Genomic DNA, 13618 nt, shown 5'->3' with positions numbered 1-13618 from the left:
AGAAAATGTGAGTTTCCCTGGCAGACAGACAGGGGCCAGGAAAGACAATGTTAGTTTACCTGGCAGAAAGGCAGGAGCCAGGAAAGACAATGTGAGTTTACCTGGCAGACAGGCAGGAGCCAGGAAAGACAATGTGAGTTTACCTGGCAGACAGGCAGGGGCCAGGAAAGACAATGTGAGTTAACCTGGCAGACAGGCAGGGGCCAGGAAAGACAATGTGAGTTTACCTGGCAGGTAGGCAGGAGCCAGGAAAGACAATGTGAGTTTACCTGGCAGACAGGCAGGAGCCAGGAAAGACAATGTTAGTTTACCTGGCAGGTAGGCAGGAGCCAGGAAAGACAATGTGAGTTTACCTGGCAGACAGGCAGGAGCCAGGAAAGACAATGTTAGTTTACCTGGCAGACAGGCAGGAGCCAGGAAAGACAATGTGAGTTTACCTGGCAGACAGGCAGGGGCCAGGAAAGACAATGTGAGTTTACCTGGCAGGTAGGCAGGAGCCAGGAAAGACAATGTTAGTTTACCTGGCAGACAGGCAGGGGCCAGGAAAGACAATGTTAGTTTACCTGGCAGACAGGCAGGGGCCAGGAAAGACAATGTGAGTTTACCTGGCAGACAGGCAGGAGCCAGGATAGACAATGTGAGTTTACCTGGCAGACAGGCAGGAGCCAGGAAAGACAATGTTAGTTTACCTGGCAGACAGGCAGGAGCCAGGAAAGACAATGTTAGTTTACCTGGCAGACAGGCAGGGGCCAGGAAAGACAATGTTAGTTTACCTGGCAGACAGGCAGGGGCCAGGAAAGACAATGTTAGTCTACCTGGCAGGGGCCAGGAAAGACAATGTGAGTTTACCTGGCAGACAGGCAGGGGCCAGGAAAGACAATGTTAGTCTACCTGGCAGGGGCCAGGAAAGACAATGTTAGTTTACCTGGCAGACAGGCAGGGGCCAGGAAAGCGTTCTTCGGTTTGAGGGCATGGAGCTTCCAGAAGTTATTGACCAGCTGCATGATGAAGTTACAGCCCTCACTGTCCATCTGTTTCTGGCCCTCCTCAGTCATCTCTGAACAAAGAAAAAAAACAAGTGTCAAACTTTGACCTCTTATTATTGACCTGAATGAAGTAGTGAAATCGAACTGTTTCCTAACAGTGATTGTGGAGACAATAATACATACATGTAGTGGGGACGGAGAGCTGTAAAACCACAGCAGGGGATTCATCTTGTGACGGGAATATCTGACTAGTCAATATTAAAGTGTCCAGACTAAACTGATCTAAAACTCAGTTAATAGGTTGTTACCTGGATCAATACCAGAAGGTATCAGTGAATAGGTCGTTACCTGGATCAATACCAGAAGGTATCAGTGAATAGGTCGTTACCTGGATCAATACCAGAAGGTATCAGTGAATAGGATGTTACCTGGATCAATACCAGAAGGTATCAGTGAATAGGTTGTTACCTGGATCAATACCAGAAGGTATCAGTGAATAGGTCGTTACCTGGATCAATACCAGAAGGTATCAGTGAATAGGTTGTTACCTGGATCAATACCAGAAGGTATCAGTGAATAGGTTGTTACCTGGATCAATACCAGAAGGTATCAGTGAATAGGTCGTTACCTGGATCAATACCAGAAGGTATCAGTCAATAGGATGTTACCTGGATCAATACCAGAAGGTATCAGTCAATAGGATGTTACCTGGATCAATACCAGAAGGTATCAGTGAATAGGTTGTTACCTGGATCAATACCAGAAGGTATCAGTGAATAGGTCGTTACCTGGATCAATACCAGAAGGTATCAGTCAATAGGATGTTACCTGGATCAATACCAGAAGGTATCAGTGAATAGGTCGTTACCTGGATCAATACCAGAAGGTTTAGTCTTGGTGAATAGGTCGTTACCTGGATCAATACCAGAAGGTTTAGTCTTGGTGAATAGGTCGTTACCTGGATCAATACCAGAAGGTTTAGTCTTGGTGAATAGGTCGTTACCTGGATCAATACCAGAAGGTTTAGTCTCGGTGAATAGGTCGTTACCTGGATCAATACCAGAAGGTTTAGTCTCGGTGAATAGGATGTTACCTGGATCAGTACCAGAAGGTATCAGTGAATAGGTCGTTACCTGGATCAATACCAGAAGGTCTCAGTGAATAGGTCGTTACCTGGATCAGTACCAGAAGGTTTAGTCTCGGTGAAGTGCACCAGGTTACTGGGTCTCATGATGGCGATGCAGCGTGCCGTGATGACCAGGCGCTGGAACAACTCAGGGTCCAGGTCTCTGCTGTCACGACTACAGCTGTTCAGACACTGCACCGCGTTGCTCAACAGGGACTGGTCCTAAGGGAGAGACATGTAACAGAGGGGAGAGGTGAGTGGGACTGGTCCTAAGGGAGAGACATGTAACAGAGGGGAGAGGTGAGTGGGACTGGTCCTAAGGGAGAGACATGTAACAGAGGGGAGAGGTGAGTGGGACTGGTCCTTGGGGAGAGACATGTAACAGAGGGGAGAGGTGAGTGGGACTGGTCCTAAGGGAGAGACATGTAACAGAGGGGAGAGGTGAGTGGGACTGGTCCTAGGGGAGAGACATGTAACAGAGGGGAGAGGTGAGTGGGACTGGTCCTTGGGGAGAGACATGTAACAGAGGGGAGAGGTGAGTGGGACTGGTCCTAAGGGAGAGACATGTAACAGAGGGGAGAGGTGAGTGGGACTGGTCCTAGGGGAGAGACATGTAACAGAGGGGAGAGGTGAGTGGGACTGGTCTCACACACGCGAACGTAATCTCACACATTCATTAAGCACAAAGAGGAGACCACATTAGGCTTCAACGAGGGCCCGTTAGATTCCCATGGTCCTTTGAGCCTGATGTAGCCTTAGTCGCTTTAAAAAGCCAAAACGAGGAGAAAACGTTAGTCAAGGGAAAATGAGTTACCTTGTGGTTGGCGGTACGGCTGGTGTGTACGGTTAGTTACCTTGTGGTTGTGGTAGGCAGTACGGCTGGTGTGTATGGTTAGTTACCTTGTGGTTGTGGTAGGCAGTACGGCTGGTGTGTATGGTTAGTTACCTTGTGGTTGTGGTAGGCAGTACGGCTGGTGTGTACGGTTAGTTACCTTGTGGTAGGCAGTACGGCTGGTGTGTACGGTTAGTTACCTTGTGGTAGGCAGTACGGCTGGTGTGTATGGTTAGTTACCTTGTGGTTGTGGTAGGCGGTACGGCTGGTGTGTATGGTTAGTTACCTTGTGGTTGTGGTAGGCAGTATGGCTGGTGTGTACGGTTAGTTACCTTGTGGTTGTGGTAGGCAGTATGGCTGGTGTGTATGGTTAGTAACCTTGTGGTTGTGGTAGGCAGTACGGCTGGTGTGTATGGTTAGTTACCTTGTGGTTGTGGTAGGCGGTACGGCTGGTGTGTATGGTTAGTAACCTTGTGGTTGTGGTAGGCGGTACGGCTGGTGTGTATGGTTAGTTACCTTGTGGTAGGCAGTACGGCTGGTGTGTATGGTTAGTTACCTTGTGGTAGGCAGTACGGCTGGTGTGTACGGTTAGTTACCTTGTGGTAGGTGGTACGGCTGGTGTGTACGGTTAGTTACCTTGTGGTAGGCAGTACGGCTGGTGTGTATGGTTAGTTACCTTGTGGTTGTGGTAGGCAGTACGGCTGGTGTGTACGGTTAGTTACCTTGTGGTAGGTGGTACGGCTGGTGTGTACGGTTAGTTACCTTGTGGTAGGCAGTACGGCTGGTGTGTATGGTTAGTTACCTTGTGGTTGTGGTAGGCGGTACGGCTGGTGTGTATGGTTAGTTACCTTGTGGTAGGCAGTACGGCTGGTGTGTACGGTTAGTTACCTTGTGGTAGGTGGTACGGCTGGTGTGTACGGTTAGTTACCTTGTGGTAGGCAGTACGGCTGGTGTGTATGTGCTTTGGCAAAGTGGGTGGGGTTATATCCTGCCTGTTTGGCCCTGTCCGGGGGTATCATCGGATGGGGGCCACAGTGTCTTCTGATCCCTGCTGTCTCAGCCTCCAGTATTTATGCTGCAGTAGTTTATGTGTCGGGGGGCTAGGGTCAGTCTGTTAGATCTGGAGTATTTCTCTTGTCTTAACAGGTGTCCTGTGTGAATTTAAATTTGCTCTCTAATTCTCTCTTTCTTTCTCTCTCTCGGAGGACCTGAGCCCTAGGACCATGCCTCAGGACTACCTGGCATGATGACTCCTTGCTGTCCCCAGTCCACCTGGCCGTGCTGCTGCTCCAGTTTCAACTGTTCTGCCTGCGGCTATGGAACCCTGACCTGTTCACCGGACGTGCTTGTTGCACCCTCGACAACTACTATGATTATTATTATTTGACCATGCTGGTCATTTATGAACATTTTAACATCTTGACCATGTTCTGTTATAATATCCACCCGGCACAGCCAGAAGAGGACTGGCCACCCCTCATAGCCTGGTTCCTCTCTAGGTTTCTTCCTAGATTTTTGGCCTTTTTAGGGAGTTTTTCCTAGGGAGTTTTTCCTAGCCACTGTGCTTCTTTCACATGCATTGCTTGCTGTTTGGGGTTTTAGGCTGGGTTTCTGTACAGCACTTTGAGATATATAAATAAATTTGATTTGATTTTGATTTATGGTTAGTTACCTTGTGGTTGTGGTAGGCAGTACGGCTGGTGTGTACGGTTAGTTACCTTGTGGTTGTGGTAGGCAGTACGGCTGGTGTGCAGGCTGGCCAGAAGGCCCTTGGTCTGCTGCTGGACCCCAGAGGGCGTAGCCATGGACAGGAGCAGGGTGGCTAACTCCAGCGCCGCAGCCTTGTTCTTCTCCTGAACAGTCACATATCATAGTTTACTACACATGGTTTCTGTCTGGTAAAGCTCGATCATAAACCCACACAACATCAAGCTTCAGTCTCTGTCTAGTGTACAACATACTACTACTACATTGGTACTGAATGGAGGATTGTGGGCCTGATTTTGACAACGCAACAACAACAAAACAAAAAAAGTGTAGTGTCAAATGAGACCGTCTTTCTCTGTGAAAGGTGTAGTGAAGGCCTTGCCTTTTCATTGGAGGAGCCCATAGCGAAACAGCTCTCCAGAGCTTCCAGGGAGCTCACCACCAACCTGAGAGAGAGAGAGTAGTCAATTCATTGATAAATTAAATCAATAAATTAATTTATCAAACAATCAAATCAAAAAACAACTTCAAATCGAAGCTAGTCTATTGAATTGAAACCAATCAAAACATCCGTTCAATGTTTAAAGTGAGAACAAGCCAAGATGTAATAATGAGTTGCATCGTTGTTAGAGCAAACATCCAAAATGTTGGTATTTTTGAAGAGTGCAATTCACATGGTATGTTCAGTCTCACAAACACAAAACACACACACACACACACACACACCATGCTAACAAGCAGAGAAAGAGCGATTACTAACCGGTCCAAGGTTGATAAGGACTCAGTTTCACAACTTTTTTATTGATTGTATTTTTGGGAGCAAAGGAAAAGAAAAACAATGTGTGAGGACCACAGGAAGAAACCAAGAAGAAAATGAGTGAACACAGGAAGAAGCAGAACAACAAGCCATTATGATTGCAGCCATGCAGTGGACACACACACACATGCCAAAGACAGACACACACACACACACCCTGAATGTCTGACCCTACTATACAGACTGCATGGGCTGAGGGGACAGGAGAGCGATAACTAGATATTACAGAGAGACTGAGGGGTCAGGAGAGAGATAGCTATATATTACAGAGAGACTGAGGGGTCAGGAGAGAGATAGCTATATATTACAGAGAGACTGAGGGGTCAGGAGAGAGATAACTAGATATTACAGAGAGACTAAGGGGTCAGGAGAGAGATAACTAGATATTACAGAGAGACTGAGGGGTCAGGAGAGAGATAGCTATATATTACAGAGAGACTGAGGGGTCAGGAGAGAGATAGCTATATATTACAGAGAGACTGAGGGGTCAGGAGAGAGATAACTAGATATTACAGAGAGACTGAGGGGTCAGGAGAGAGATAACTAGATATTACAGAGAGACTGAGGGGTCAGGAGAGAGATAACTAGATATTACAGAGAGACTGAGGGGTCAGGAGAGAGAACTAGATATTACAGAGAGACTGAGGGGTCAGGAGAGAGATAACTAGATATTACAGAGAGACTGAGGGGTCAGGAGAGAGATAACTATATATCACAGAGAGATAGCTATATATTACAGAGAGACTAAGGGGTCAGGAGAGAGATAACTAGATATTACAGAGAGACTGACGGGTCAGGAGAGATAGCAATATATTACAGAGAGACTGAGGGGTCAGGAGAGAGATAACTAGATATTAAAGACAGATTAAGCTCTACAGCTAATGTCATTCTACTGGTCGTAGCCTGGGTCGTGTTCATTAGGGCACATCGTTGTAAAATGTTTTGCATGGAAAACAAAATAAGTGTTTATTTTTGGATAAGTATGGATAGTCACTCCGTTTCAGAGCTTTTTCCCCCTCTCCTGTTACCATACATGTCTAGTGAACACGACCCATGTGCATAGTCAAAAGGAAAGGTCCGATAATTTTCGCACAGCAATGACCCAGACGACCCTGTCTCTAGGGTCGTCACCCATCTAGCCAAGTCGTAAAATGTAATTTCAACCCTAACCACAGTGCTAACCTAATGCCTAGCCCTAACCTTAAATTAAGACCAGAAAGCTCATTTTTCTTTTCATACATTGAAGATTTAGACAATTTTTGACTTTGTAACTTGGCCATCTCGTGGAACCTGTCTCTAGTCTAGTGGACCTTTGGTTAACCTTTGAACCCTGTGGCGTTTAACACTAACCTCTCCAGCACGGTGCCGCCGGTGGAGGCTGGTGTGGCGATGTCCCCTTCCCCGGTGCCGTTGCCGGTGTTGAGGTTGGGAGAGCACACGCTGTTGACGGAGGCAGAGGGGAAGTCCTCGGGGGGCTCGTCAGGCCAGCCAAACTGCTCCTTGGTTTTACCATAGATCTTTATAGAGTCCAGCATGGTGACGCCCGCCGGGTCCACTGACGCACCGACTGGAGGAAGGAAGAAAAAAGGAGAGGTTAGACAGAGACATGGTGATGCCCGCCGGGTCCACTGACTGGAGGAATGAAGAAAAAGGAGAGGTTAGACAGAGACATGGTGATGCCCGCTGGGTCCACTGACGCACTGACTGGAGGAACGAAGAAAAAGGAGAGGTTAGTCAGAGACAGTGGTCAAGGGAACATTTACATTTTTCCAGAGTTAAGCGTTTGCACAGCAGATAACTTTTCACGCTCATTTTTGAATTTCTAACGTGCTGCAGCAGCAGATCTCGCGCTGTTGGAAGGCTCTGCATCTGTGATAATATGCATAACGTATATTCTGTACACGCCTTCCAAACCCTCGTTACAGAGTTCCAAACCCTCGCTACAGAGTTCCAAACCCTCGCTACAGAGTTCCAAACCCTCGCTACACGCCTTCCAAACCCTCGCTACACGCCTTCCAAACCCTCGTTACACGCCTTCCAAACCCTCGTTACACGCCTTCCAAACCCTCGTTACAGAGTTCCAAACCCTCGTTACAGAGTTCCAAACCCTCGTTACAGAGTTCCAAACCCTCGTCACACGCCTTCCAAACCCTCGTTACAGAGTTCCAAACCCTCGTTACACGCCTTCCAAACCCTCGTTACAGAGTTCCAAACCCTCGTTACAGAGTTCCAAACCCTCGTTACAGAGTTCCAAACCCTCGTTACACGCCTTCCAAACCCTCGTTACAGAGTTCCAAACCCTCGTTACAGAGTTCCAAACCCTCGTTACGCGCCTTCCAAACCCTCGTTACACGCCTTCCAAACCCTCGCTACACGCCTTCCAAACCCTCGCTACAGAGTTCCAAACCCTCGTTACAGAGTTCCAAACCCTCGTTACAGAGTTCCAAACCCTCGTTACAGAGTTCCAAACCCTCGTTACAGAGTTCCAAACCCTCGTTACAGAGTTCCAAACCCTCGTTACTGTATTTTCTTGTGTTCATGTGTTCTTACAGAAGATGGAGAGTTTCTTGTCTGCCTGCAGAGCCTCCTCCCTGGTGAAGGGGAAGTCGAACCAGCGCGGCCGGGTCATGTTCATCTGCATGGTTCGCCCAAAGATCTCCAGGTAAGAAGGTGCCCGCTCGATGGCCTGGGTGCCCACCTGCACCCGCATGCCTGTCATCACCATGGAGATGTTGTTGTTCACCGTCTCTACTGTGAAGCCTCCCGGCTGGGCAGAGGGGGAAGAGATAACCATATCGTTAAGATGAGAAAGACATGTTTAAGATGAGAAAAAAAGGGTTCAGGATAAATGCAGTTTGAATAGCATGTACAAATACAGTATGTGTCAGTTTTTCTCCAAATGGTCAAACAGTCTTCCATAAATATATTTACAGTACCAGTCAAAAGTTTGGACACCTACTCATTCGAGGGTTTTCTTTATTTTTTTTACATTGTAGAATAATAGTGAAGACATCAAAACTATGAAATAACACATATGGAAACATGTAGTAACCACAAAAAAAAAAGTGTTAAATCAAAATATATTTGAGATTCTTCAAAGTAACCACCCTTTGGCCTCGATGACAGCTTTGCAATAATCAAAACAGGTTAATGAAAGATTGGAAGTGTATTTCTAGTTATCCCAGAGCAGTTTAACCAAAGCCCAGAGCTGTAGCGAGTTGGAAGGAGGTGTGGGCATTGTAACAAAAGACAAAAGTCATCTTTCTTCATACCTTAGTGTTGGCTACATACATCCCAGTGGAGTTGAGTCTGTGTTTGATCTGCTGTCCGTTGTAAACCTGAAGGAGGTCGTTGCCTCCGAACTCCACTTCCGTCAGCTGCTGGTTGTTCTCAAAGAAGTCGACCGGGAACGTCACCTGACTGGAGGTACGAGTGGCTGGAACAGAGCGGCAAGTGGAACAGGCCATTCATTAGATATCAAGTGATCCTTTTTAGCATATTCAAACTAGAAAAGGAGAACATGAAATCACATTTTATTTGTCACGTGCGTCGAATACAACCTTACAGTGAAATGCTGAATACAACAGGTGTAGAACTCACAGTGAAGTGCTGAATACAACAGGTGTAGATCTTACAGTGAAATGCTGAATACAACAGGTGTAGTAGACCTTACAGTGAAATGCTGAATACAACAGGTGTAGAACTCACAGTGAAGTGCTTACTTACAGGCTCTAACCAATAGTGCAAAAAAGGTATTAGGTGAACAATAGGTAAGTAAAGAAATAAAAAGACTGAAAAATATACAGCAGAGAGGCTACATACGGCAGAGAGGCTACATACGGCAGAGAGGCTACATACGGCAGAGAGGCTACATACGGCAGAGAGGCTACATACGGCAGAGAGGCTACATACGGCAGAGAGGCTACATACGGCAGAGAGGCTACATACGGCAGAGAGGCTACATACGGCAGAGAGGCTACATACGGCAGAGATGCTACATACAGTAGCCTTTCTGGAGAAAATGTGTGCGATTTATTCAGTTGTCTAAAGCATTTTGGGGATAGAACATGGCGCCGGTAATCTGGAAAACCAAACTGAACGAGTGAAGTGAAAACCGAGGATTTGGAGTAGTACAACAGAGCGGCGTCCCGACTGACAGATCGATGGCACGACTGGCGGCTGTTACTTTAACTCACTGGCAGCAGTGGCCTTGCGTTTTCTGACAGGCTTCATGATGGAGATGCCTGAGCAGGGCTGCAGGGAGGGCTGGAGCCAATAGGAAGTGTTGTCTACGTTAGCCATGTAGATCCTCAGAGAACCGTCCTCACACAGCAGGATCATGGTGGTACGCTGCTGCTCGTTAGACGCTGTGTGACGGATAGCTACCATGTCCTGGATCTGACGGGAGAAGACAGGAGGATTAGTGGTGTGTGTGGCTCAGTGGGGTGGGGTGTGTGTGTGTGTGTGGCTCAGTGGGGTTCTCTCTCCTTGCCTCCTCCTCAAAACACAGAAGACCTGATGTTCTCCCTCCAATGCCTTTTGAAAAGGAATCAAGGAAAGACAAACTGAGAAAGAGTGTTTATTGGGCTCTGATATCCTACCTTAGTGTGTACTATACCTTAGCCTTTAGCGTGTGTACTATACCTTAGCCTTTAGCGTGTGTACTATACCTTAGCCTTTAGCGTGTGTACTATACCTTAGCCTTTAGCGTGTGTACTATACCTTAGCCTTTAGCGTGTGTACTATACCTTAGCCTTTAGCGTGTGTACTATACCTTAGCCTTTAGAAGGCAGGGTCTTGATTTCCTGGATGAGGAAGGTGTCAGGTTTCGCCCTGTTGACCAGAGTGTGTGTGTGTGTGTGTCTTCAGCGTGTGTACTATACCTTAGCCTTTAGCGTGTCTACTATACCTTAGCGGGCAGGGTCTTCATTTCCTGGATGAGGAAGGTGTCAGGTTTCACCCTGTTGACCAGTGTGTGTGTGTGAGTGTGTGTGTGTGTTCAGCGTGTGTACTATACCTTAGCCTTAGCGGGCAGGGTCTTGATTTCCTGGATGAGGAAAGTGTCAGGTTTCACCATGATGACCAGAGGAATGCCAGTAGTCTGCTGGACGCAGCACACCAGGCCTGGGTGGTTCATCACCTCGGACCACTGGCACAGAGCAGGAGATGTCTTACTGCCACCATTAGAGCTGGAAGGACAGAGGAGGGAAAACGTTAAGATAAAAACATTTTTTTAATGCATTTTTATTTTTCAATGTATTAATAACTCCTGACAAATGTTGTCCAATTACAACAAATGATCCAGTTGTCTCCTTAATAATAATACAAATAAATTACATCTAAAAAAAAAGTTTGTCCATACTCGATCCCGAGTTGGTCGTCCTTACCCTTTGACGTTGATGGTGAAGAGTCTCTGTACGTCGGTGGTACTGCGGCTGACGGTGGCAGCAAACGACTTGCCCTGGCTGTAGCTAAAGAACAGCATCTGGAGAACGTGGCTGTAGTACACAGATACACCGCCGCCAGCAACCTGACCGTTACTGTCCTGGAAGGACAGAGAGACCAGTCAGAACAGACTAGACCAGACCAGTCAGACAGTCCACCAGTCCGTCCGTCAGACAACAGAACAGCAGCATCTGGACAACATGGCTGTAACACAGACACTCGTCTGCCACCTGGTCGTTACTGTCTTGGAATAACACAGAGCTACGATGCAGGATTTAGATATTATTGATTTTCTTTCAGAAATACTTCAGCTACGCTTGATTGAGTTGACCCGGATCATTCTGGTAATCCAGGCAAGGCTCTCTGTGTTTCAGAGTTCAGAGAAACTATTTGAACGATTTCTGCGTTTAACCCAGGTGTGTTTATACCTTAAGGTCCTGGTGGTTGATCTCCAGGACTGAGGTAACATAGAAGGGTCCGTGTTGGGCGCTGGACGACTCGTCCATGACCTGCGTGTACATGTAGCCAGCGGAGGACATGATGACGATGATGCTCCTCCCTTCCTCGTTGAACAGGAAGGTGGCGTCTCGGATCTTGGAGCTCGGCAGCAGGAAGTAGTACACGGGGCTCAGAGCGTCCACTGACAGGTCATAGATCTAACAGGAGAGAAGAAGAAGAAGAGTCTCACCAATCAACGCTGGGCTCTCAACGCTGTTATGCAAAAATCAACCCTTCTATTCCATTCTTCTATTGAAAGACAAAAGGAAAAACAAAAGACAGTGGATTTTCCATTCTGCTCTGTTCTGTTAGTTTGTGTTTTTACAGTCAGGTCCCTGTCTAAGGCATGCAGATTACACCAGCTCAAGAGCTGGTTAACAAAAGGATTAGCCCAGGAATTTATCACCTAGCCATGAACTATAAAAGCAAACTTCATAAAGAGCTGATGTGATACCTTGACGAAGTCAGCCGTGATGATGGCCAGCTCTGTCTGGGAGCCAGGCAGCCAGATGGCCTTGATAATGAAGTTCCCAGTAGCTAGCTGAGGGTGAAGCACCAGGTGTTCTGATACTGAACCTGTACTACTGAACGTTAGCACGTGGCAGTCCTGAACGAGGGAGAGAGAGAGAGAGGGAGAGAGAAACAGACAGCTTGGCAACATGAGGTGTGCGACTATGATTCGAAATAGCAGCAAAAACAAGGCATTGTTTCTTATGCTGGGCATCATTCAGCGATTGACTATTGTGACTATTCTTGATTAAATCTTGTATTCACATATACTAAATAATGTGTGTTAAATTAGTTTTGATTTAGAACGGACCACTATCATGCACCTGTATTGAAACGGGGGCAGCGGGAGAAAATACATGTTATCTGGGCACTTAAATAGCGAATGGAGGACGATTTTCCCCGTGGTTTATTTTCATGGCAGCCAGGTAGGATATACTCCTGTTGTAAAGAAAAGCAATGTGCTTAATATTAGGAGAGTTGAGAAATAAATATAGTAGGCCTAGCCTATAGAAAGCTGATGGGATCCTCCTGTTTTTAACAGAGGCCATCACAGACCGTCAGCCGTTATCTCACACAATTGCATTGCCTATAGAAATGTTGCGCAACATGAGCTCCTGGGCTCTCATGAAGTGTTTTCGGTTACATTTACATCGATGTCAGAGTGATTAGAGGGACAATAGAGTGCTGTGAGTACCAGGCAGTTAGCTAGTTTGGTAGGCTACTAATGACCAGCAGCAACATCAGAGCTTGGAGTGGAATTATACTGCCTTCATCACCCGTGACCTACGGTCACTGCAACAGCCCTAGTCTGAATACTCCCCGAATGCACTGTATATACACATGTAGCTAGCTCTGCCCTAAATCTAGAGACAGGGGTTCTTTCTCAATTACTTGTATCATCTCCTCGCCTCCTTCTGAAAATGCATTTGAGAAGAAGGTCAAAGGGGACGACCTTGAACCCTCTGCCCCCATATGGTTGAGAGGTAAGCAAGAAGACAGGATGTGAGGCATCGTAGACATAGCTTCTGAAGACCCTGTAATGAATCTGACTAACCTTGAGTCCACAGACAGCCAGGTAGTCTTCGTTGCAGGGGTTTCCAGTGAGGCTGAGCACGGTGAAAGGGACGGGGGCCGAGGCCAGACGAGTCAGGGTTAACTTCCTCTTACTGGAATCAGCCTGCTTTAGGAGAGCCGACAGCTGCAGGACGGTGATCTGGAGACGAGGGGAGAGGTGGGACAGTGAGACGAGAGGAGAGCAGAGGGTTAGGGAACCCTGGGTCAGCACCAGACAGAAAGGGGGAACCTAGCGTTCAGGTTCTGAGAAATCAAGATTGGTTGGTATCTAAAAAGCACACAAAATAACATCAAGATGGAAACCCTGCTTTTGAACTTTTTAAATACAATTTAGTGCAACAACGTGCCCACCTTGCCCTTCTCGTGGCTGACGGCGAGGTGCTGGCGACGGCCATGGGGTGAAGACAACACACACATGGCGACGCGTCGCAGCACGTGGGCACTGATGAGCTGTCTGATGGTCTGGCCCTGGTCTCCACTGTAGTTCATACGCACGTTCTCAAAAGCTCCCTCCTGGGAACCAAGGGTAGGGACCTGGGGAGACGCAGAGGAAGGGGGCATGTTAGTCATGAGGAGGAGACTGGACAAAGGAGGCTCAATGGTGCGTCAAATACTGCATGTTT

The 13618-nt window shown here is 47.3% G+C and overlaps 1 protein-coding gene across 1 annotated transcript in view; it reads right to left on the bottom strand.

Annotated features, from left to right (window-relative positions):
* LOC115165305 (E3 ubiquitin-protein ligase UBR4-like) overlaps positions 1-13618 on the bottom strand; it is a 125507-nt gene that overhangs the window by 45854 nt on the left and 66035 nt on the right. The window contains 14 exon segments of the mRNA XM_029718365.1: positions 926-1057; positions 2160-2334; positions 4663-4797; positions 5034-5097; positions 6819-7035; positions 8019-8235; positions 8741-8904; positions 9665-9866; positions 10486-10657; positions 10856-11013; positions 11342-11569; positions 11866-12018; positions 12976-13134; positions 13347-13529. Of these exon segments, the coding sequence (XP_029574225.1) occupies positions 926-1057; positions 2160-2334; positions 4663-4797; positions 5034-5097; positions 6819-7035; positions 8019-8235; positions 8741-8904; positions 9665-9866; positions 10486-10657; positions 10856-11013; positions 11342-11569; positions 11866-12018; positions 12976-13134; positions 13347-13529 (2359 nt within the window).

Source organism: Salmo trutta, chromosome 28 (genome assembly GCF_901001165.1).
Source record: "Salmo trutta chromosome 28, fSalTru1.1, whole genome shotgun sequence".
NCBI lineage: Eukaryota > Metazoa > Chordata > Actinopteri > Salmoniformes > Salmonidae > Salmo > Salmo trutta.
This window is presented reverse-complemented; position numbering and strand designations above follow the sequence as displayed.